This window comes from Macrobrachium nipponense, chromosome 43 (assembly GCF_015104395.2).
Source record: "Macrobrachium nipponense isolate FS-2020 chromosome 43, ASM1510439v2, whole genome shotgun sequence".
Lineage (NCBI taxonomy): Eukaryota > Metazoa > Arthropoda > Malacostraca > Decapoda > Palaemonidae > Macrobrachium > Macrobrachium nipponense.
The window spans coordinates 36,721,969-36,747,478 of NC_061104.1; the positions used below are offsets into that span (position 1 = coordinate 36,721,969).

The 25,510-nt window shown below is 45.3% G+C and overlaps 1 protein-coding gene across 1 annotated transcript in view; it reads left to right on the top strand.

The window, feature by feature from the left end:
• Nucleotides 1–25,510, top strand: part of LOC135213654 (poly [ADP-ribose] polymerase 1-like) — a 265,109-nt gene that overhangs the window by 25,868 nt on the left and 213,731 nt on the right. The window contains exon 2 of the mRNA XM_064247696.1: nt 13,620–13,761. Within this exon, the coding sequence (XP_064103766.1) occupies nt 13,620–13,761 (142 nt within the window). The remainder of the gene's footprint in view (nt 1–13,619; nt 13,762–25,510) is intronic.

Consider the following 25,510-nt stretch of genomic DNA (forward strand, 5'->3'; position numbering starts at 1 on the left):
ACACACAGAAGTGTGCCGAAGTCTGTGGTCCCTGTGGGGGAGGCCTCACATAGACCTGTTTGCTACGTTCCTCTCCAAAAAGAGTAGAGATCTTTTGCTCTCTAGTGGAAGATCCAAGAGCCTTTGCAATAGACGCGTTTCTCCTGGATTGGTCGGGCCTAGACGCCTACACCTTTCCCCCATTCAAGATCCTGGGGGAAGTACTCAGGAAATTCGTAGTTTCAAAGGGCACGAAGTTGACCCTCATAGCCCCATTTTGGCCCGGCCAGCCCAGGAATGGTTCACGGAGTACTGGAGTGGATAGTGGACTTCCCCAGATCTCTGCCAAGCAGAACAGATCTACTCAGACAACCCCACTTCGAGAGGTTTCATCACAACCTCCCCGGTCTCGCTCTGACTGCCTTTCAACTATCGAAAGACTTGTCAGAGCGAGGGGATTTTCTCGCAAGGCTGCAGGCGCTATCGCTAGAGCCCGCAGATCTTCAACGAGAAGAGTATACCAATCGAAGTGGGAAGTCTTTAGGAGGTGGTGTAAGAATAAGAAGTTTCCTCTCTCCCAGTACCTCTCATAGTTAACATTGCCGATTTCCTCCTTTTTCTGAGAGAGGAATCGCACCTTTCTGTGTCTACAATCAAAGGATACAGAAGTATGCTGTCTTCAGTATTCAGGAATCGAGGGCTAGAGATCGCAGAGAACAAGGATCTCCATGATTTGATTCGGGGCCTTGAAACTTCGAAATCAGCATCTCCTAGAACACCTAGTTGGAATCTGGACGTGGTCCTGAAATTCCTTGCCTCAGATAAATTCGAGCCTCTACATCTGGCTTCCTTCCGCGACGTCACTAGGAAATGTTTATTCCTGTTGTCTCTCGCGACGGTCAAGAGGACGAGCGAATTGCACGCTCTGGACTCCAAAAGTGTTTAAAGGAGATGCGGCTATCTGTTCGTTCCAGACATTGTTTTCTGGCGAAAAACGAGAACCCATCAAAAACCTTGGCCCAGAAGCTTTGAGGTAAAAGGCCTATCTAACTTAGTAGGCAGAGAGATAGAGAGGTCTCTCTGTCCAGTTAGAGCCTCTTTGAAATTTTATTTAGAGAGAAAGAAAACAGATGGGAGCTGTCAGCAAGGTCTTTGGTGTTCTGTGAAGAACCCCCAAATACTCATGTCTAAAAATGCCTTGGCCTTCTTTGTGAGAAGCGTGATTACTGATGCACACAAGAACTGCCCGGATGAATCCTTCGGGTCCCCTTCTAAAGGTTAAGACTCATGAGGTAAGGGCAGTAGCAACGTCCCTGGCGTTCAAAAGAATATGTCTCTCAGGAATATCATTGAGACTACATATTGGAGATGCAATTCAGTGTTTGCGTCTCATTACCTGAAGGATGTGAAAGTGACCTATGAGAAATGCTTCTCTCTCGGTCCATTTGTATCAGCAGATACAGTTCTGGGACTTGGAGCAAAGACTGATCCTTAAAATATTTTATCTTAAATGTACATAAACCCTCTTGTCAGATATGTGCTTGGTTTCCTATTAGCAAGCGTACTGATGTCGCACGGGCGACTGGTGTCATTGCTGGTAGGGGATCAGGTATGGCTAGTAGGGGGGTACAAATTTTTTTTTTTATGTTTTGTTATAAATGAATGTGTATTTATGTTTCGAGTTTTGGTTGTTTGTAAGGAGTTTGGGGATAACTCATTGCAATCTTAGAAACTAACATGGATGTTAGGATCAGGTGATCGGGATCGGTGTTGTGCTCCTTGAACAAGGTGTATTGTCATGTTTAGTGGAATAGCACCCAATGACAAAGGCCTTTAGGCTCTGCCGAGTAAGTGGATAAGAACACCATTGGCCATAAACCCCCACAAGAACTCTTAGCCATAGATCAATATCTCGCTGAGCTCTTGAGGCGAAGCAGACTCCTGGGCAGTAGCCACGAAGTCTTCCGCCTAATCAGGTAGGAACCAAGGTTTATTAATACCTACAACATATGTTGTTTGCCTGTCTATTTCAGTAGTTAGCTGTCTCTTACCACCCACCAATGGGTGCTAATCAGCTAAGTATATATCTGGCAGGGAAGTTGAATGTATAAAAATGATATTGTCATGATACAATAAGTTTTATTTTATACATACTTACCTGACAGATATATACGATTAATGGCCCACCCAGCCTCCCCGCAGGAGACAGGTGGAAGAGAAGAAATCTGATTAGAAAACGGGAATGGTTCCTAGTCCTGCCACCCAGGGCAGGGCGGTAGATCACCTGACCTACAGGTAGCGTTGTGCCGCGAAATTTTGAATTTCTGTCTGGGACGACGGAGTCTATACTAAGTACAGTGGACCCCCCGTATTCACGTTCTCCAGATTCGCGGACTCACACATTCGCGGATTTATTTCTGGGTGGGGAACGTTTCCCTGCATTATTCGCGGAAAATTCGCGCATTCGCGGTAATTTTTCTATGATAAATATCAACAAATTCCTGGTTTTTTTGATGAATTTCATCATAAAATGCACTTTTTGTGATTTAAAACTATTAAAAAACCAAGTATAAAAATTTTTAGTGGGTTTTTCTTGAGTTTTAACTAACAAAATAGGCTGTTTTCATACAATCAACTTACCTGTCAGATATATACATAGCTAAGACTCTGTCGTCCCCGACAGAAATTCAAATTTCGCGGCACACGCTGCAGGTAGGTCAGGTGATCTACCGTCCTGCCCTGGGTGGCAGGATTAGGAACCATTCCCGTTTTCTATTCATATTTTTTCTGTCGCTTGGAATGTAAACAACGTTTGCAGTTCCTCCTGACTTGATTTTTGGATTTCATCGCCATCGATCTTCTGGGGCTATCTTTTGCAGGGAAGTACTGGATCTTTGGTTCGGCATACGCATATTAATTTGTTTTTATAACTTTGGCTTCGAAAATTTCGAAGAATTGTTTACGTGTAACTACGAACTTTTCGGTAGATGCTCACATAGTTTGCCAGAAGGAAAATTTTAATATTTATTCATAATAACGTGTAGTAAATGTTAGAATTGATTGAGCTAACTTCCTTCTTGAGGATGTAAGGAAAGAATAGTTACGCTTCCTTTAGAAGTTTATATAGCTCTCGTACTAACGAGCAGTTAGAGCATTAACATTACTAGTAGTGTGGTATCCTCATCTCCTTCTTACTTCACAGAATCTTCAAATTCATATTGCAATTTGAAGACAAAGGAATGTAGCTCAAAATACGAGCTATTGAAAGGTAAGAAGTGATTTTACTGTTAGTGCAGTGGAGGGTGCGTTCTGTTCGGCTCTGTTTCGCTCCCAGGCCTAGACCTCTTCCAAGCTCACATACCCAGAGGAGAAGGAAAGTCGAAAGCCTTACGGAGGTTATGGAGAATCCCCACCGATCAGGCATCCCCTCGGCAGGATCTGTAGAACGTCCCCAGGCTGCCAAGTTCGCCTTGGAAAAGGCGTCCTAATTAGTAGAGGGTGCGTTCGATCGGCTCTGTCTCGCTCTCAGGCCTAGACCTCTTCCAAACTCACAAGCCCAGAGGAGAAGGAAAGTCGAAAAGCCTTACGGAGGTTATGGAGAATCCCCACCGATCAGGCGTTCCCTCGGCAGGATCTGTAAAACGTCCCAGACTGCCAGGGATAGCCATTGCAAAGGCAGCCTTTAAAAAGTGCGTCTGTTCTTCCGTTTCTTCATCTTACATCCGAAAAGACGAAGAATGTACATGTTAGAAGTTCGGACGATCTGGCTCGTTCTCTGAATAAGAGAACACGACTCACTGAGCGAGAGGCTGAGAGCCAGCCAGCAAGCTAGCGCGAGCCACGTTCCAACAGCCAGCAGCGAGCCGCGTTCCAACAGACTAGCGCGCGCCGCGTCCAACAGACTAGCGCGAGCCTCGTTCATACAGATAAACGCGAGCCGCGTTCCAGCAACTGAGTGCGAGCCGCGTTCCAGAACTTTTTTCTTGGCGCAAGGCGCCTTCAAAGAGAAAACAGACGGATTAACTAAGGAGCCTTATAGTAGAGTGGCAATCAGAAGGATGCTTCCATTGAACGTTTTCTGGCAAGAGGCTCGTATAACAAGACTAGAGGCGCTTGGATCTATTAGGGCGCACGGGACCTTCCACGCAAGCGGAACGTTCCAGGAGCGAGTCTCCTTTCTAACGTGCGGAACATTCCAGGCGCGCGGAACTATCCAGACGCTGAGGCGCAAGGATCCAGACGCCAGGCGTCAGAAGATTCCAAAAATCTTCATTTGAGAGAGAGGTCAGTCGCGAGATCCTCTTTGAATTTTTAACTTGAGCAACTTTCCCCTGGCAAATGTGCAAGATGTCGCACAGGCGGCCGTTGCTTTTGTCAGAAGGATTCTGATACTAAGAGAAGCCCCTTTCATTAGGCAGTTCCTCTCAATGCGGACTCTCTCCTTCATCCATGCTCTTCCCTCGTTTTGAGGAGGCAAGAGCTTTGGGAGTTTTTCTTAATAAGATCTCATCGACGTTTGGGTATGATGGCGGATAGAAAATATCTACTTCCTTCCGTAAAACCCTAGTGATGAACAGGAATTCTGTCTCTTCCGCGATTTATGAAGAAATCACGAAGATTTAAAGAGTTCCTTGATTAACTTCGTTCCTTAAGGATATATATATATACTCTTTCTATCGTTCTATTAACGAAAAGAACGAAGATAGTAGAAGGTAGTAGAGTTTCTGCTATATGAGAATACGATACGGTCAAATCATAAACACATATAACCGTAGTTACTTCTTTTCTGTGCAACTCAATTACCAGTATCCTTCTACGTCTTTCCTAGGAGGACTACGCTTAAAGGGATTGTTAAGACAACACCTACTTAGCTTCTAGATTTATCGAAGTCTTGTTTCGCTTAAATATGCTTTAATAAGAACTTCCTGAAGTTCGATAATAATTTTATAAAATTCCTTTATTAATTGGAGTAGCTGGCAACTCTGGAAGAGTAAGCGGGGACTGCTTTCGCTGAGAGCCTGAGACCAACGGCAGTACGCCTACGCCAGTTACTGTCAGTACCATGTAGGTGCCAAGTCATGAGCGGTCGGAACGTATCTCTCTCTCCTGCGTATGGAAGTAACTATCCGTATCTCTCCCCTACATCGCGGTCTTAACCTCGGATTGAGGGGATAGTTAGCTAACATAAAAAATATTGTATGCCTTTTGCTAAGAAGCTTTCAATAAGAGAGATAGTACAACCTTTCAATGCTGTTTACCGTAGGTAACATTATTAAAGGATTCTATCGCAGCAGAACATTATATTATGTAATGCTCTCCCAGGCTTACGAAAGCATAGCTTATTAGAGTACCTGCTCAGAAGAAGATGGATGAGTTGGATGGGAAACATTCTCTTGGGGGCAGAACTTGTTTGCCCCTGAATGGACTATACTATGTATATAAAGCTTTTTCCTACTAAGAACGGATTTAACATGTGAAAGGATGTCGGGTACCATAAAGGCACAGGTGTTCTGGCACATAACATAAAAAGAATTAGAAGAAAGCGCCAGTCTGGCGCAACGCGCCAGAAGTTCCAACCTGGCGCAATGCTCCAGAAGCGCCAGCCTGGCGCAAAATTTGCGCCAGAAGCGCCAGCCTGGCGCAGTAAGCCAAGAGCACCATCCAAGATTTTCTCGTTTTAGCGAGTTATTAACCTAAGAGTCCAGTAGCCTCTCGGACACCAAGCTCGGTAACGGCAAGATTCGTTCCTGTTTTCGTTACCCATATTTAATCACTTAGGCCATTTCCACGACTCTCTCATATCGCATAGAGCATCGAGAATCTCTTTTTCGCTCCTATTCGCGTTAACAAAGAGATCCTTCTCGATCGACGATAATAACTGTTAACATGTTTAACATTTATTGGAAAGAGTTGTGAGAACCTGCGGAAAGTCTTCTTCATAGATCTCTCAGTAAGGTAGAAGACAAAACAGGCTTCCTATAGACTGCTTCCTTTTCCTACTTCTCCCGATTGAAGATGACGTGGGAAAAGCTTCAAGGAAGATTATCTTGCCAGTACAAGAGCAACTGGCCTCTTTGGTGGGAGTGTTAGCGCCTCGTAGGAAGGACGTTGCGCTTCCAATCAAGAAGTCTCGTCCTCTCTCCCCTGCGAAGCGAGAGGCGTCATGCAGACGTGAAGCTTCCAAACATATCGCAGAGGCTTCGGTTTCGAGAGCGAGATCGGGAGAATCTTACGGAAGACACGTAACGCCAGAGAGACGTGAGACGTCGTCAAGACATGAATCGTCATTTAAAGCTGCTTTTAGACGCGAGGCTCCAACCAAAATTTTGGCGCCAGTTAGGACGCCTTTTGAGAGCGAAGCGTCTTCCAGGCGCGAGGCGTCATCCAGACGTCAGCAGCCACACAAACAGGAGGCGTCAGCCAGGACGCTTGGCGGACTAGAAGCGTCCATCCAAGCGGGAAGCGTCAATCATTTATGGAGAGCAAAGCCAAGCCATGGGCTGTTGGCGCCTATTCCAGGACTATTAAAGCGGGGAAAGAGGAAGGAATATCATTCCCTTAGCCCCTCTCCTATTAGGAGTTTGTCTCCTCCAGAGGAAAGACGTACTGAATTAGCAGCGGAGACTCATCTAGACCCCGAGTTAGAAGTAAACTCGGAGGAGGAGTATCAAGGAAGAGAAGGACGTCGAACATATGTTTTGACAGCTTTTGCCTTGCTTCTAGAGGAGTATGGAGACGACTTGACTCCTGCCTCTCCTCCTTCTCCGCGCTCTCTTTTTCTCGAGTGCAAAGACAAAGAAATCTTCGTTTTTTTTTTTCTTAGAATGAAGCCGCCATTTCGATGAAGAGGGCTCTTCAGTCTTTAGACTCTTGGATGAAGTCGAAGAAGGAGTTAGTTAGAACGGTCTTCTGCATGCCTCCAGTGAGACTAGCTGGGTAAAAGAGGCATTTGATTCAGACGGGAGAGAATATGGGTATTTCTCTTCCGTCTACGTCAGTAGCGGACTTTTCTACCTTAGTTGACGCTTCACGTAGACAAGGTTTGAACTCTGCCCGTATAACTTGGGGCATTTCAGAACTGGACCATCTCCTCAAGGACTCTTTCATGTATTGGAAGTTTTCAACTTCTTAGATTGGTCCCTTGGGGTGATGTCCAAGAAAGCCCATGATTCTGAAGGACTCGAACCAGAAGTCCTTCTGTGTATTTTGTCTTGTATAGACAAAGCGGTTCAGGATGGCTCAGTTGAGATCTCCTTTTTGTTTGGAGCAGGTCTTTTTAACCAAAGCGGTCTCCCACGCTCAGAGGGCAGCGCTTCTGTACTCGCCATTGTCTGACTTTTTGTTCCTTCTCCAGTTGTGAAGGACATTTCTCGTTCATTAACTGAGAAGGCGACTCAAGACCTTCTGACACAGTCAGTAAGGAAGAAGAAACCTGCAGACAGCCCCAAGAACACTGTCATTGTCTGATGAGGAGAAAGACCGGGCCTACAACCTGACACAAATGCGCTAGATGCGAACATATAGGACAGATAAGAGTGTCCGATGTGGACATTGCCAGACATCCTCGAGACTCTCCCAAGCTCGAAGCTCCGGCAAGTGGGGAGGAAGCCAACCAGGCAGGCCGAGGTGCCAAGGCCAGCCGCGAAGCTCCCAGGCAGGCGCAAGGCGCACATCCAACGGGCCGGGCGAGACGCCAACCAGGCGCAAGGCGCCAGCCAGGCGGCGAAGCTCCAGGCAGGCGCGAGGCGCCAGGCAGGCACAAAGCGCCAACCTGGCGCGAGACGCCAGCCAGGCGCAAGCCAGGCTCTAGGCGCGAATCTCCAGCTAAGACGCGAGGCGCCAGTCAAGCGAAAGGTACCAGACAAGCCGCTAGGCGCCAAACAAGAGCGAAGCACCAGCCAGGCGCGAGTTTTCCTGCCAGGCTTCAGGCTTCAGTCGGGTGAGATCCATTTCAAGAAAGCCCTGGTCTTTGAAACATGGAGATCTCCTAAGCACTTCATAAGTGACTTGATTCCTTCAAACAGCTGAGAATTAAAAGCGCAGGAAGTGCGCGCTTTTGCAAATTCTTGTTCTTTACATAACAATATGTCATCATAAGACATATTAGCTGTGTTGTACGGTAGAGGCAACTCTGTGTTGACTTCTCATTACACGAAGGATGTCAAGTTAACCTACGAGAGATCCTTCTCTTTTGGTTTTATACGTTTCTGCGGATACGTTACTGGGATAAGGAGCCGACACTGATCCTTAACTTTGAGTTAAAGTTTTTTAACTTAGTGAAATTATTGGGGTTTTTGAAAGGAGTGTGTGGATAACTCTTTCCAATTTGAGCGCGAACCCTCGTGTTAGGATCAGGTGATCGGGATCGGTGTTGTGCTCCTTCATAAGGTGTATTGTCATAGAAGTGGTCCAGTACCCATTGAACAAGTCCTTTCAGGCTCTGCCGAGTAAGCGGTTCATATCCCATCGGCAGACCCACAAGATCTCTTAGCCATAGATCACATATCTCGCTAAAGCCTTGAGGTGATGCAGACTACTGGGCAACAGCCACGAAGTCTACCACCTATCAGATAGGAACCAAGGTTTATTTGTACCTACAACATATGTTGTTTACCTGTCTATTCCATGTTAGCTGTCTCTTACCCTCCACCAAAGGGTGTCAATCAGCTATGTATATATCTGACAGGTAAGTTGATTGTATGAAAATGATATTGTTTATAATACAATAAAGTTTCATACATACTTACCTGGCAGATATATACGATTAATGGCCCACCCAGCCTCCCCGCGGAGACAGGTTGGAAGAGAAAAAATATGAATAGAAAACGGGAATGGTTCCTAATCCTGCCACCCCAGGGCAGGACGGTAGATCACCTGACCTACCTGCAGCGTGTGCCGCGAAATTTGAATTTCTGTCGGGACGACGGAGTCTTAGCTATGTATATATCTGCCAGGTATGTATGAAACTTTATTGTATTATAACAATATCATTTTTAGCATTTTCATAGGGGTTCCAAACATTTGCGGATTTTAACTATTCACGGGGGGTGGGGTCTGGTACGCATCCCCGCGAATACGGGGGTGGGGGACCACTGTATATATCTGTCAGGTAAGTATGTATAAACTTTATTGTATCATGACAATATCATTTTTCATGCAAAAAGTGCTGGGATGACAGGGGACTAAAAGAACCTGAAAATACCAACCTAACATAAACCTAGGGTGTACGACTCTGTTTACAGTGTTTTTTTTGTATTACCTATGGAGGGGGTTGCTGGTATTGTCATACCTCGTAACTCGGGTTGGATGTTCTGGGATGTCAGGTAGGAAATGACAGGGTATTAAAAGAACAGGAAAATACCAACCTAACATAACCTAGGGGTGTTTACTGGTTATAATTTTGCTGTGCTAGCCATAGAATAGGGGTTTGGTATTTGTCTTACCTTGTTAGTCAAAGTCAGATGTGTCCGTACGCATGGTAGCAATAGCACCTGGATGACCGCGGTGGTTGGGGAAGCCCCACTGGGTCCAGATTGGGAGGTTTGAATGAAGGTTGGATAAAGTTGACCAACAGCAATGAAGAAGACGTGAAGCAATTCTTGGTGATTCGCTACTGATCTGATAAAAATGTAGTGGGGGATGTAGTGGCAGTAGTATTCTTTTCGAGTACCAGGCCTAAGGACATGGTAGGACTTAATGTCCCTCCATAAGCGCTCAGTGTCCTGAGTGTGAATTTCTGGATTGTTTGGATCCACAAAAGCTTTGCTATGGTTTATGATCAGTTGCTGATACCTGTGTTCACTTATTTTCTTATAAGATGCCCACACATCACTACTATAATATTACCTGACCTTATTATATTTAATGAATAAGTGGGATGAGGGTAGCAGTGTCTGGACGGGGATTTTCAATTAAGGGCTCCACAAAGAATTTCTTTGAAACCCTCTCTATTCCACCAAGCACCCACGCTCCACTAACTTCCCTACCACGTCTGTATTTGGATTTTCCAAGCTTGGACTTGTCGATCTCGACAAAAATATATGGCCCTTAAATTGGTAGATGATTTTCCACAAAATGTTCAATTACCTCTGAACAGAAACTCCTCCAATTAACAGTTGTTTCAGCTTTCAGATTCAGGTTGTGGAAAATTTGTTCATGGGTAAACTGCCTCCTCAGCCACACATTCACAAACAGAATCACTTTTCCAAGGCTGAAACAGAAAAGTTGCATGCAATATGCTTTTTAGTCTTAGGCTTTCGAAGTTTGACATACATTGCCAATAATGCCGGTCAGAGAGCAAAGTACAAGCCTTGGAACACTTTGGAAGTACACCATGATTCCTTGGAAATTGCTGAGCCTTTGAATTATTGCAAAAAAAGAACCAATTGCCTTGTATTCAGTCACATTGCAACCATTACAAGTGATGCCATGACTAAACTGATTTTGGATTTGAATGAGTGCATTTTCCAATGAGGAAAGATTTCAATTTCAATTTGAACTGCATTTTTCAAAGACATCCATGGAAAAAGGAAATAAAACTATAGAATAAAATAAATCTAAATACTGATTGGCCATTCGAACTGAAACTCAGTCAGGTCAGCCGAGATAAGGATGGCTCTAGTGGAGCTTATGCGTAAACAGGTCGTTGTCTTGAAACTCACCAGTTGTAACCCCCTGAAAAACCAGTAGCTGATGCTAATGCATTTACTGCAGGTACGTACCGCGTTCTCGTCGGAGAACCTTGACCAGTGGGTGGAGTTATTGCACATGCAGTTGAAAATTGTTATAGTGCGCAATATGAAGGTGTCAAGTGCAGTTGAAACAAACATAGGAACGTAATGGAGCTACCCAGCGTGACATAGTGAACACCAAAAAATCAAGTTAGAAATTTGATTAATTTGATTAATTTTGTTCTCTGTTATTAAGCTTTTGCAAAGGTGATGTAGTATTGAGAAGAAATTTTTAGCTTTGTTGTGTTTTACCCCAAGAAAAAAAATAAATTATAATGAGGGAGTCTTCCAAAAAATAACCCCCATTTTGAATGATGAGTAGTCCCACGCCTATAGTATATTCGTTAGTTGTAATCCTACACTTTAGGGATCTAAATACAGTGCGCTCTTTTGTGTTTTTGATTAAGTTTTCTTTCCTATTTTCATTTTCTTATTTTGACAGATCTGCAAGCAGAAGTATAATATTTGCTAGAAAATAAGCCATTTGTCTTTGTATAGTAATAGATATTGTAAAATGGCATAGATTCTTGGTGTTCAGCAGCCACTTTTCGATTAATCTGAAGAAATGAGCAGTTTAGCTGTTTACAGACGTTGATATTTATGATTTTCTAAAAAAACCTGTGGGTCTGTGTTATCCCGCAAGACATTTTGTAGCTTATTTACGTACCCCCTTTATTCCCTTTGTTTGTTTTTATAATCTCTTGCTTCTGTAAGCAGATAAACTGCTCATTATTTCATTGTTTTCCGTGATTCAATAAATATTTCATAAATCTGTGAGCTGATCTTAACTTTATGAAATGCAGTGAATTTGGACCCCTAAACTGTAGGATTACCCAGTAGTTAACTTAATCCTCTTATATCATCTTGGTTTGACTGTGGAAACAGCTTTTGTTAAATGCATCAACACACAATCTATGTAAAGGCGCAGCCATAATTTCTTAATTGATCTGTTGAAGTGGAAATAGGCTGTAGCCACAAATTGACAAAGCCTCCCTTCATTCTTATGACAGACTGACTGCTTCTGAATTACTCATGGGAAAGGCTGCCTTGAGCTAATGGAGCAAACAACGATTACAATCTTTGAGAGAAAACACCACAACTCCCTCTTTTTCAGTAGTACTCCTGCAGTAAAGATTGTTGTTGACTCCTGTGCAGTGTCCCTCACCGCTTTTGTCTGCGCAAGCAAGTACTCAAGCCAGTCTGTGGCAAAGTTCTCTTGAAGGCTGGAGCAATCTTCTATCATTTTTTTGCTAGAGCTCCTGTGGTCCAGTCAAGGAAGCTCTGCACTTCAAACACCTTATAGACATCTAGTGGTCCAGTTCCAACGACATAATTAAAATTCTTGCAGAAGATAAAGCAGACCTCCTAGCAGTCAATAAGACTAGAGAAATCCCCTCGAGAGAAAGCAGATATTCCCAAGGAAGGAATTTCTCCAGTGGGAGGATAGCACCATCCTAGGTAGCCCTGTGGATCTTGCAGGCTGTTGCATCATGAATCTTGATTCTGGAGAAGTTGGAATAGCTGGAGAGAAGAATGTTGGATAACATACAAGAAAATATCTCGGGAGCGTAGAGAAGTTAGTGGTTGGTTGCTCCTGTTCTAAATCTTCTTCATCTGAAGAAATTAAAGTAGCAATGTAATGAGGGTTCAGTGCAATCAGTGAGGCTTCTGAAGAAGCCTTTAAATAAATGAGAGGGCAAATGGCACACACAACATGGCACCGCACGCTTCTCTTCTGGCGCCAACTGAACAGAAGCATGCATTGACACTGGTAATCCTACAGACTGCAGGTGTTCAGATGCTGGAAACCTGGACACAGACTTCTCCAACAAGGCATGTTTAGCAGAAGCTGAGTGCTTGGAAATTGGGCATTCAATGAAAGTAAATTGTATTTTTCTTAGCTATACAAACCCAAGGTCCTTTACTATAGGAATTACGTAAGTTGTAGCCTGGACACAGCTGGTGAATTCTTTAACAAGGCAGTTAGGTAGTTAATTACCGTCCGGTCATTGGTAATTCCTCCGACCAGACATAAACATTCCAATTTGCTTTTGACCCAGGTAGCAGATTGAGGGGTGGCATGAGGTGGGCATTAGTGTAAAGGACCTCGAGTTTGTATAGCTAGGAAAAATACAATTTACTTTCAAAAATTGTGATTTGTTCCTACGCAATATACAAACCCTGAATGGAATCCAACTTCTAGTGGTAGTAAAATCCAGAAAGGATTCTGGATCAGGTAAGAATATTTTGGATTTCATGCAAGAAACCTTTAGCTTGATTGGCTGAGCGGATTTTTGTCTAACTGCACTACCCACTGTCCTCTTCTTAATGTGGAAATCAGCTAACTTTAACAGTAGGTAAGATTCATATCAAGTAATATAAATTTTTATAATAAAATTATTAATTGGATACTTACTTACTGTTAAGGTAGACCCCACCCATCCTCACCACAACTTAGTGGGCTGTCAAGGAGATTTCTGACAGAGCTAAAACATTCAAAACACACCTGGTGGAGAACAGGTGAACTAGACAGTCATCCATGGAACCATTCAATTTTTTTGTTTGAATGCCGACTCGCCCAATCAGCGCAGCGGTATAAGCTAACTTTAACAGTAGGTGAATATCCAAATAATAAATTTTATCAAAGTTTTGTTATTAATGACTTTTTCTAATATGGATATCATTTATTCACTAAGGATGATTCCATGTGGAACACCATTTTCAAGTGGAAAGCTTGAGTCTTCATTAATTGTGAAGGAATGATATGGATTTTAATGTGTTGCCTTATGTTTATCCTACCCTTTTTGCAGCATAATTTCTTTTTCAGTTTGGTACAGTAACAGTCAAAACAATAGGCATGTATGCTAATATTTTGGATTTCATTTACTTTTAAATGTCTATTGCTTTCAGAGCCCAATGTTTGATGGGAAAGTACCACATTGGTATCATCAGATGTGTTTCTTCGCTAAGCAACGCCCAAAGACTGTTGCTGACATTGCTCATTATGATTCTTTACGATGGGAAGATCAAGAAAAGATAAAAACTAAAATTGGTGAGTTATTATGAATATTTATTTTTTCTTTTCAAAGGAATAATCTTACCAAAGGTAACTAAGTATATCTTTTCTTTTCAAAGGAATAATCTTACCAAAGGTAATTAAGTATATCACTAATAAGTTATTTTTCATAATAGGGTGTAACTTCAGACATCCAGTGCAACATTCACTGTCACATTCACCTTTTTAACTGCTGAAGAATCAAGGATGAACCATGAACAAGAAGCTGTTTCTTGACATTCCTCTATAGTAGGCTCTGTAGCATTGCATTAACCACCCTTTCCCAACTGGATACATATTGCACCCTGCACCACTTGAACACACTTGTTCTTCCTGGATACTAAGACCACACCATTCCAACCCCCTCTTTTACTACATCCAGTCTAAATAACTCATTTTCTATCTTTCAATTTTCATATTTCCATATGATGCACTCATTTATCCTGTCTTCCATTTGGGGATCTTCCCAGTTTAGATTGCTCTAAGACATTTGTATACTGCACACAAAAAATACAACTTGTTCCGACACGTAATACAAACCCTCGTTCCTTTACATAAGGAATTACTATTCAGCGCCAGCTGGACCGGTCATAAGATTTCTAACAAGGTACAGTGGTACCTCGACATACGAAAGGCTCAACTTACGAAAAACTTGAGATACAAAAGCAAATACGAAGATTTTTTTTGGCTCTACATACGAAAATAGTTCAGGTTACGAAAGGCTGTTGCTGTAAAATCCCGAGATTCGCCCGGACCACCGAGAACAATTTTAAAACTCGCGCGCCGCCAACTGAGTAAACTCGCCACCATCCTCCCGCTCTCCCATTGGTTCCTGATGCTAGTCACCATTGTAAGATCCTGTTCTCCTATTGGTCAGCATCTACCCCTTGTGCTCTATGTATTCTATTGGTAAAAGGATGCTATAAATTGAAAAACTTATTCATGCAATACATTTAATAAAAAAAAAAATTAGGTAAACATAGAATAAAGAATAGAAATGAATGGTTATTATACTGTTTGGTAGTTTCATTAGTTGAAAAGAGATAATGAAAATTTGATTATTGTACGTACTGTGTGCTAGGTGAAAGTGGTTGCTTGGCGATCGTTCAGTACTCGTAAGTGCTACACGTAAACAGAAGTTTGGAAGTTTTTTGTTTTTTTTTATTTTTTTATAGTTAATGGTTACTTAATAATTATTTGAAATGAGTATGTGCAATACATTTAATAAAAAAAATTGTGAATTAGATATCATAAAATATAAAATAAATCAGACTGCTATCATCAAAGCCAACAAATACGTATTTTCTAGAATTCTTCTGTTTTAATATTACGTATATGTTTCACTGTAGCTGTCAGTAACTCGGTATCTCCATTAGGTAAAGATAGAATAAAGAATAGAAATGAATGGTTATTATACTGTTTGGTAGTTTCATTGGTTGAAGAGAGATAATGAAAATTTATGGCTTACTGTGTGCTAGGAAAAGTGATTGCTTGGCAATCGTTCGGTACTCGTAAGTGCTGAATGTAAACAAAAGGTGGGAAGGTTTTATTTTGTTTGTTTGTGTATTATAGTTAATGATTAATTAATAATTTGTTCATGCAACTTACCTGTCAGATATATATATAGCTGATAATTTCCGACACCGACAGAATTTAAAACTTACGACACACGTAGTGGGAGTCAGGTGGTTAGTACCCATTCCCGCCGCTGGGAGGCGGGTATCAGGAATCATTCCCATTTTCTATTCATAATTTTTCTGTCGCCGGTGTTGTGAACATCTGTTTACAGCACCTCCGTCTGGATTTGGAAACTTTTTGGTTCTTTTTTGGATTAATTGATTGTATCGGTGGCTAGGCACACGTTATTAGTGGATTGATTTGATTTTGGTTTGGACTTTTCTTGGAATAATATGTCAGGGTCTAGTACAGCTAGCGCTAGGTTCTGCTCTAGAAACTGATTGTAGAGGTAGGGCTACTGAAAGCTTCAGTAGACCCACATACGGTATGTAAGAGTTGCAGGGAGCATGAATGTGTGTATGAAAGCCGTTGCAAGGAGTGCGAAAGACTAACAGATTCTGAGTGGAAGGCGTATGAGACCTATCTTAGGAAGCTTGAAAAGGATAGGTTAAGGAGGTCTTCCTCCAGGAGTGTTTCAGGCTTGCAAGAAATTAATGTTTCTCCTGTTAACCCTCCTTCTGTTAATGCTCCTAACCCTGTAGTTTTGCCTCCGGGCCCTGAAGCAGTGTCTGTAGAGAGTAATACTTTATCCTTGATATTGGAGTCGATTCGTAATCTAGAATCAAAAGTGTTGGCTCTTGAGAGCAAAAGTGACGTGCAAAAGTGCAGTGATACCCCTTGTGTAGTGGAGGGTGCGTCAGATCGGCCTCGTTTCGCCTCTAGGCCTGGACCTCTGCTTGACTCCCAGGACCTGGGGAGGGAGCATGTCGAAAGCCGAAGGAGGGTTACAAGGAACCCCCACCGATCTGACGTGCCTTCGGCAGTTACTGATGAAAATCCCCAGACTGCCAGGGAGCGTGCGCGTGCACGCCTCCTCAAGGAGTGTTTTTCGTCATCGGAGGCTTCATCCCCACGTAAAGGGTGGAGTTCTCAAGGTGCTTCACGTCCGCTGAAAAGGACGGCGCGTAATGTTGACGCTTCACGTCCTAGTTCTCCGCTTTTGCGATCTTCGCCTGACAGTGCGTTCGCTGCTTTTCCGCCGCAGAAAAGGCGTAGAGAGTCTTCGGACTTGGATTCAGTTAGCTCGTGCGAGCGATACAGTCGCTCCAGAGCTCGGGAAGAGGCCGTACCTGGGAGGAGGAGGGGGGCGTCCCCTCGCCGCTCTCCTGCTCACAGGATCAGTCCCTCCCCAGAGCAGGAAGATTCGCCTAACAAGAGAATGATTCAGTCACTGCAGCAGCAACTTCAGGACGCTCTTGCTGCTAGAGAGGCTCTTCCGCGTCGTAGGAAGGATGAGAAGCTTCCTGTGAAGAAGTCAAGACCCCTCCCGCTCTCTCTCGCTCGCCTCTCTCTTCGTTCGAGTCTCCCTCTAGAGTTCGTTCTGCTCCCCAGCAGCTCTCTAGAGGAGGTGAGAAGTTCGCTTCTCGCTCTCAGGATGATATATCTCCCGCTCGCAAGTGCTTGAGCATGTTCGCAAGCGAGTGATGGACGCTGAGCGCGCTTCTGTGCAAGTGGGAGCGCGCTCAGGTGCCGCCAGACGCGCACCTGTTTGTGGGATAAACGTGCACCAGTGAGCGGCAGCCGCTCGCTGACTGACGCTCGGCGCGCACCAGTGGAAGCCAAGCGTGCACTAGTGGACGCTCGGTGCGCGCCAGTGGACGCCAAGCGTGTGTTGGTAGATGTCGAGCGCGCACCTGGCGGCGCCAAACGTGCGGATTCGGACGCCAAGCGCGCGCTGGTAGACACCAGTTCCTCACCGATGCAAGTTCAGGTGGATGAAGGAACCCTTCCTGATCGTCAGTTTTCTTCAGAGTTTCCTCCTACTTCTCCAGTTTCTGAGGAAGGAGTTAGCGATGATTTAGTAGAAGCAGAGGAAGAACAGCAAACAGCTACTGTCTCATCGGACTATAAAGTTTTGATGCGTCTGCTACAGTCGGAGTTCGGAGAAACTTTTCAACCGGAAGCCCCTCGTACTCCTCCTTCTCAATTTTCTTCTTTTAAGGCAACGAAGGCATCGGGGTTCATTAAAATGAAGAAGTCGCTTTCCACGAAGCAAGCGTTCCGGAAAGTCAATGAGTGGATGGAGAAGAGGAAAGCGTCAGGAAAGTCCTCTTTAGCTTTACCGCCTTCAAGACTCTGCGGTAAAGGAGGCATGTGGTATGAGACAGGAGAGGACATAGGCGTTAAACTACCAGCCTCTGCTCAAGGTGACTTTGGGAGCATCGTAGACGCCTCCAGAAGAGCCCTTCTGTCTTCATCAAAAGTCACGTGGACCCATAACGAGTTCGACTTTCACCTAAAAGGCCTCTTCAGGACTCTAGAGGTCTTCAACTTTCTTGACTGGTGTCTTGGAGTTTTAGATGCCAGGTCAAGGAGTTCTGATACTATTAGTCTGGGGGAGCTGTCCAGCGTACTTTCTTGTATGGACAAGGCCGTCAGGGATGGTTCTGAGGAGTTGGCTACGCACTTTAGCTCGGGGATTCTTAAGAAGAGAGCGCTCTTTTGTAACTTCACGGCCAAATCCGTCTCTCCAACGCAAAAGGCGGACTTGCTCTTCGCTCCTTTCTCAGACCATCTCTTCCCCCAGGCTATGGTTAAGGACATAGCTTCAAGCCTTCAGGAAAAGGCAACGCAAGATCTTCTGGCTCAGTCTTCTAGAAGGCCAGCAGCTGCTTCATCTTCTGGAGCTTCGTTTGCCAAGAAATCGAAGCCCTTTCGTGCTGGACCTTCCTCGAAAGCAGCCTCCCGAGGAAGAGGCTCTTCCAGAGGAAAAACCCCTGCTCCGTCAAAGAGTAGGAAGTGATTCGGAAGTCCTTCAGACGCCGGTAGGAGCCAGGCTTCTTCGATTCGCGAGAGCCTGGGAAGAGAGAGATGCCGACCCTTGGTCGCTGGATGTCGTGAGGAAAGGGTACAGGATCCCGTTCTTGAAGTCGCCCCTGCTATCCTCAACACCAAAGGATTTGTCTCCCTCTTATCGAGGAGAGAAGCAGAAAGTGCTTTTCGATCTGCTGGAACAAATGATCGAGAAGCAAGCGGTAGAACAGGTCTTCGACCTGGAATCACCAGGGTTTTACAACCGCCTGTTCCTGGTGCCGAAACATTCGGGGGGGTGGCGACCCGTCCTCGATGTCAGCAGTCTAAATCTCTTTGTGATAAAGAAGAAATTCAAGATGGAGACGACTCAATCGGTGCTGTCAGCTTTGAGACCGGGGGATTGGATGGTCTCACTGGACCTCCAAGACGCGTATTTTCACGTCCCCATCCATCCCCAATCAAGGAAATACCTGCGATTTGTCCTGAAGGGGAAGGTATTCCAATTCAGGGCACTTAGCTTCGGTCTGACCACAGCGCCGATGGTTTTCACCATTCTAATGAAGAACGTGGCAAGGCTGCTTCATTTGGAGAATATACGGATCTCTCTCTACCTAGACGACTGGCTTATTCGAGCTTCATCGCGGGAACGGTGTCTGGAGGACCTGCACACGACCATGACGTTAGCAAAGTCCCTGGGGCTTCTGGTAAACCTCGAAAAGTCGCATTTGACTCCGTCTCAATCTTTAGTCTATCTGGGGATTCAGATGGACTCAGTGGCTTTTCGGGCTTTTCCGTCCCAGGGGCGACAACTTCAATGCTTGGAGAAAGTGGCGACCTTTCTGGGGAAGGAAACATGCTCGGTGAGGGAATGGATGAGTTTGCTGGGGACCATTTCCTCACTGGAGAAGTTTGTTTCTCTGGGAAGGCTCCACCTCAGACCTCTTCAATTCTTCCTAGCCAACAGTTGGAAGAACAAGCAAGATCTGGAGGCGATCTTGTGCTTAACGAGAGAGGTGAAGGATCACCTAAGTTGGTGGTCAGATCCTCGGAAGATCGCAGAGGGGCTCTCCCTCAAACTTCGGAACCCCGACCTAGTGTTTGTTTTTCCGACCGACGTTCGTCGTCCACGGGTTGGGGAGCAACACTAGGAGGGAAAGAAGTGTCGGGCACCTGGAGAGGGGAACAGGTGTCCTGGCACATCAATATGAAAGAGCTGTCAGCCATTTATCTGGCTCTCAGGTTTTTCCAGGAAGAAGTATCCGGCAAAGTCCAGATCAATGCGGACAACACCACAGCGCTGGCATACCTAAGAAATCAAGGGGGAACTCACTCGCCTTCTCTGTTTGCCATCGCAAAGGAACTCCTGTTGTGGGCAAAAGCGCAAGAAGTCACGATCCTGACAAGGTTCGTGTCAGGAGTACAGAATGTTCGGGCGGACCTTCTCAGTCGGCGAGGGCAGCTGTTGCCGACAGAGTGGACCCTTCACCAAGAGGTTTGCCAGTCGCTGTGGAACCTATGGGGCTGTCCACAGGTGGATGTCTTCGCAACGTCCAGGACGAGAAGACTTCAACTCTATTGCTCCCCAGTTCTGGACCCGGGAGCAGTCGCAGTAGACGCCCTACTTTGGAGTTGGTCGGGCCTAGACATATACGCTTTTCCCCCGCTCAAGATCCTCGGGGAAGTGATGAGGAAGTTTGCGGCATCGGAAGGAGCGAGGATGACACTCATCGCCCCCTTCTGGCCGGCAGCCGACTGGTTCACAGAGGTGATGTCCTTCCTGGTAGACTTTCCGAGGACTCTACCCTTAAGGAAAGATCTACTCAGACAGCCCCACTTCGAGAGGTACCACAAAAACCTCCCCGCTCTGAGTCTGACTGCGTTCAGACTATCAAGAAGTTGGCCAGAGCGAGGGGCTTTTCAAGACCTGTGGCGAAGGCGATTGCCACCGCAAGGAGGCCCTCCTCGATCGCTATGTACCAATCGAAGTGGGCTGTCTTCAGATCCTGGTGCAGGAAGAAGGGCATTTCCTCCACCACAACCTCTGTGAGCCAGATAGCTGACTTCCTTCTTCATCTGAGAGAAGAAGTGAAGTTGGCTGTTCCAACTATTAAAGGCTACAGGAGCGTGCTTTCTGTAGTCTTTAGACACAGAGGACTCGATTTGTCTAATAATAGGGACATTCATGATCTCATTAGATCGTTCGAGACTAGGAAGGTAGTCCAGCCTAAAGTACCCTCATGGAACTTGGATGTGGTACTCAAATATTTGATGTCGAGTAACTTCGAACCGCTTCATTCAGTTTCTATCAGGAATCTGACGAAGAAAACGATCTTCCTAACCGCTCTGGCGACGGCGAAGAGGGTTAGCGAAATTCAGGCCATTAGCAAGCAGATCGGCTTTTCAGAAAGTAGTGCGGTGTGTTCTTTAAGTCCCATGTTCTTAGCTAAGAACGAGAATCCTTCCAACCCGTGGCCGAGGTCCTTTGAAATCAAAGGGTTGGCAGATATAGTTGGGGACGAACGTGAGAGATTCCTGTGTCCTGTCAGGGCTCTAAAGTTCTATCTGCAGAGAACTAAAGCTTGCAGAGGTTCATCGGACAATTTGTGGTGTTCAGTGAGGAAACCTGATCTTCCTATGTCGAAAAACGCACTGGCGTTCTTCATCAGGAATACGATTCAAGAAGCGCATAATAAGTGTAGTGACAGTGATTTAAAGCTTCTGAAAGTAAAAGCTCACGAAGTGAGAGCTATTGCTACTTCGGTAGCCTTTCACAAAAATATGGCTCTCAAAGATATTTTGAATGCCACATTTTGGAGAAGCAATTCGGTGTTCGCTTCACACTACCTGCGGGAGGTGAAAGTGACATACGAAAATTGCTTCTCCCTCGGACCATACATTGCTGCAGACACTGTTTTGGGGGCAGGAGGTAACACTCATCCTATCCTTTAGGGATTAGGGGGTTTTTAATTTGTGTTTATGGTTGTGGGGTGACCGCCTGGGGCGGGTCTCCCTTCCATTAGCTTAGTTAAGTGGGATACCTTTGGTAAACTAAGCCAGGTGGTGGTATTTTTGTCTCGTTGCCCTCATTAGTATGGTCCATGGTCTTAGTCACGTCGTGGTCTCGCCCCTGTTGGACAGATCATCTGGAGTGCACCAGCTTCATAGGTCTCTACCTTGCTGGCAACTCTAGTAGCAATAGCAGACTTACGTGGCAGTAATCACGAAGCCAGCTATGCTAACAGGTAAGGAATCAAGATATCAATTATCTGCACATATGTGTTTCCTAAATCCTCTATTCTGTCTCTCCCACCACCAAAGGTGGGAGTCAGCTATATATATATTTGACAGGTAAGTTGCATGAACAAAATGATATTGTAATGATACAATTAAGTTTGTTCATACTTACCTGGCAGATATATATAATTAAGTACCCGCCCACCTCCCCTCAGGAGACAGTGGAAATAAAAAATTATGAATAGAAAATGGGAATGATTCCTGATACCCGCCTCCCAGCGGCGGGAATGGGTACTAACCACCTGACTCCCATACGTGTGTCGTAAGTTTTAAATTCTGTCGGTGTCGGAAATTATCAGCTATATATATCTGCCAGGTAAGTATGAACAAACTTAATTGTATCATTACAATATCATTTATTTGAAATGAGTATATATTGATTATTTATACATTTTTGTACATTCAACTTCCCTGTCAGATATATACTTAGCTATAGACTCAGTCGTTCCCGACAGAAATTCAAATTTCGCGGCACACGCTACAGGTAGGTCAGGTGATCTACCGCCCTGCCGCTGGGTGGCAGGACTAGGAATCATTCCCGTTTTCTAATCAGATTTTTTGTACATGCAACTTCCCCGGCAGATATATACTTAGCTTATGTCTCTTGACGTCCCGACAGAATTCAAAACTCGCGGCACACGCTACAGGTAGGTCAGGTGATCACCCTCTCCCGCCGCTGGGTGGCGGGAATAGGAACCATTCCCGTTTTCAGACCAGATTTTTTCTGTCGCCGGTGCTGACAACATCGTTGTTAGTTCCTCCTGCACGGAATTCTGCTTGCTTTGCTAAGGATTGTTTGGTGAAGTATTCTTTCTTTGGCTTTGGTATACACTGATTTGGACCGTTATTTGGATTTGCTTAGGATTCTTCATTATGGCTGATGTTGTGCCTGAAACTCGTTTTAGGGTTTGTGTGAAAGAAGGATGTAAGGTGAGACTGCCGAAAGCGGCGGTGGACCCTCACACTATTTGTGTTAAATGTAGGGGGAATGAATGCTCAGTTAGTAACACATGTGACGAATGTTTGAGTTTGACTGAAGTTCAATGGAAGAGTTTGACTGCGTATGTAAATAAGTTGGAGAAAGATAGAATTAGGAAAGCTGCTAAAAGTTCAAGTAGGTCCTGCTCTTTGGATCAGGACAATCTTTCTATTTCTAATGTAATTTCTCCTACTGATAACGCAATTTCAGCTCCTTCCCCCCGCAGCGAAATCGTAGATTTCGTCTCGATCGGAGAAAGCTGCAATGGAAGCGTCGATCCGTAAATTGCAAAGGCAATTACGAGAAATGGAAGGTAAGAGTGAAGTGTGCAGTGAAGTGTACAGTGTCCCCAGTGTAGTGGAGGGGGCGTCTGACCGACTCCGCATTGCTCCTAGGCCTAGACCTCTTTCAGACTCCCATGACAAGGGAGGAGGAATGTCGAAAGCCGCAAGGGGGATGTAGAGTATTCCCAACGGTCAGGCATCCCTTCGGCAGGCCCTGTAGGCTCGTCCCAGGCTGCCTTGGACAGCTATAGACAAAGCGTCCTTTAGGAAGTGTTTGTCCGACTCGGATTCTACTTCTCCAAGACGCGGATGGAGCTCCGCGTCTAAGTCGCGCCCTCTGAAGAGAGCCTGGAAGGCTCCTACAGGAGACGCATTAGACTCCAGTCCAGAGCCTTTTCCAGAGTATTCTCCTGCTCAGAAGAAGAGAGCGATGAAGTCTCCTGTTTCTTCTCCGGAAGGAATTCGTGCTTCTACAAAGAAGTTCTTGGTAGGACTGCAGGAGCAGCTATCCTCGTTAGTAGGCTCTCTGTCTAAGGAGCCTTCTCGCAGGAAGGACGTCTCTCTTCCAGTAAAGAGCTCTCTTAAGAGACGGTCGTCAAGTCGGCGTTCGGACTCTGGTAGGCGTCTCTCTCCTGGAAGGCGCTACTCCCCAACAAGGCCGTTACGATACGCCTCTCCCTTTCGAGAACGATCTACTACTCCGACCAGAAGAGCTTCTTCTAGTAGGATCCCGCATTCGTCTAGACGCCCGAATAAGGGCGCAAGCCCCTCTCCTGACAAGGATAGTCGATCCTTTCGTAGGAGTAAAGAATGTTCTTCTCCTTATAGGCGTTGTCTGAGAGATACAAGCGCCTCTCCTTGCTATCTTAAGGAACAAGATAATCTCCGTTATTCACGGGAACGCAGAGAGAGAGAAGAAGAAGTCTCGCCCCCCAGACGTTCTCGGAGAGATTTTAGCGCCTCTCCTAGCAGGCGCCATCGTGATGTTAGAAGGTATTCTTCAAACAGGCGTTTTACTCCTTCCAGACGCCCAGAACGGGACGCTAGCGCCTCTCCACGCAGACGCCAGGAGCCTGAAAAGAGCAGGATGGGTTCTCTACGCTCTACTCCTGTTAGGCTTTCCTTAGGAGTTACGAGTTTGCCTTCTTACGAGAACATTCGGAAGGAAGTAAACTCCTGGCAGGAGCCAGGATGAGAGCAGACGTTTTTCTACCCCAAGGCGTGTAGCGCCTGATAGACGCTACCGATGTAACGCTAGCGCCTCTCCTCACAGGCGCCAAGAGCCTGAAAAGAGCCTGTTACGGGATTCTCGCCCTACTCCTTATAGAGTTTCCTGTAAAGATGCGAGCTCTTCCCCTCTCAGGCAGCAAGAACTTTTGAGAAGAAGCAGACATTCTTCTTCTGCGAGGCCCCTTCCAGTAGAAACTGTTTCTTCAGGCAATAGGATCTCTTTGGGGAGTGGTCTTCCTTCCTCTACCAAACTTCTTTCGAAGGAAAAGAGCGCTTCTCCTTCTAGGACTCCTTCTCCGAAGAGGCATTCTCCTAATGCTACCTTTGAAGAGGTATCTGAGGAGGAACTTCCTGTAGATGCGGTCGTCTCCGATTACAAGAGACTGGCAGCCCTGCTTCTTCAAGAGTTCGGTGACTCTCTTCGTCCTGCAGATCCTCCTTCGCCGGGATCACTGCTTTCAAGCACTAAGCTTTCCAAGTCCTCTTCGTTCGTGAAAATGAATCCGACCCTTTCGATGAAGAAAGCCATCAAGAGCTTGGAGAACTGGCTCCTCTCTAAAAAAGAAGCGGGCAAGACGGTTTTTTCCTGCCCTCCTTCGAAGTTGGCAGGTAAGCCAGGTGTCTGGTATGACACGAAAGAGCCAATGGGATTGGGCCTCCCTTCTTCAGCTGATGCTGATTTTTCAGCGTTAGTGGATTCGTCTAGAAGACGCTCTCTTCATTCGGCAAAGGCCTCATGGGGAATGTGCGAAATGGACCATTTACTTAAGGGTCTATTTCGCACACTTGAGGTCTTTAATTTTATGGATTGGGCCTTGGGAGCCCTTGCTAAGAGAGCACAGGATCCAGACTTTGTTTCGATGGAAGTTTTAACAAGTGTACTTTCTTGCCTGGATAAGGCCTTGATGGATGGATCTACGGAGGTGGCTTCTCTCTTTGGATCGGCAGTCCTTAAAAAGAGATCTGTCTACAGTTCTTTTTTGACGAAATCGGTGTCTCCTCTACAGAGATCCTCTCTGCTTTATTCGCCCCTGTCTAGTCACCTGTTTCCACAAGAGACAGTGAGAGATATATCTAAGTCGTTATCCGGAAAGGCTACTCAGGATCTGCTTGCGCAGTCGGCGAAAAGACTAAAACCAGCAGTACCTTTGGCTAAAAGAGAGAAGCCTGCTTTTCAGCAACCCTTTCGAGGGAGAACGACGGCTAGACCCTCTCTTAGGAGTAGGAGACCGGTTAAGAGAGGAAGATCAGCACGTAAGCCCTTCCCTAAACCACAATGAGAAAGTAGTCCTCCAGACTACAGTAGGAGCCAGACTGCTGAAGTTTGCGAAAGTCTGGGCTCAGAGAGGGGCGGACAACTGGTCCCTCTCTATCCTCGAGAGAGGATACCTTATCCCCTTCAGGGAGAAGCCTCCCTTAACAACAACTCCAAGGGAGTTAACAGCAAGATACCGAGATTCTTTAAAGA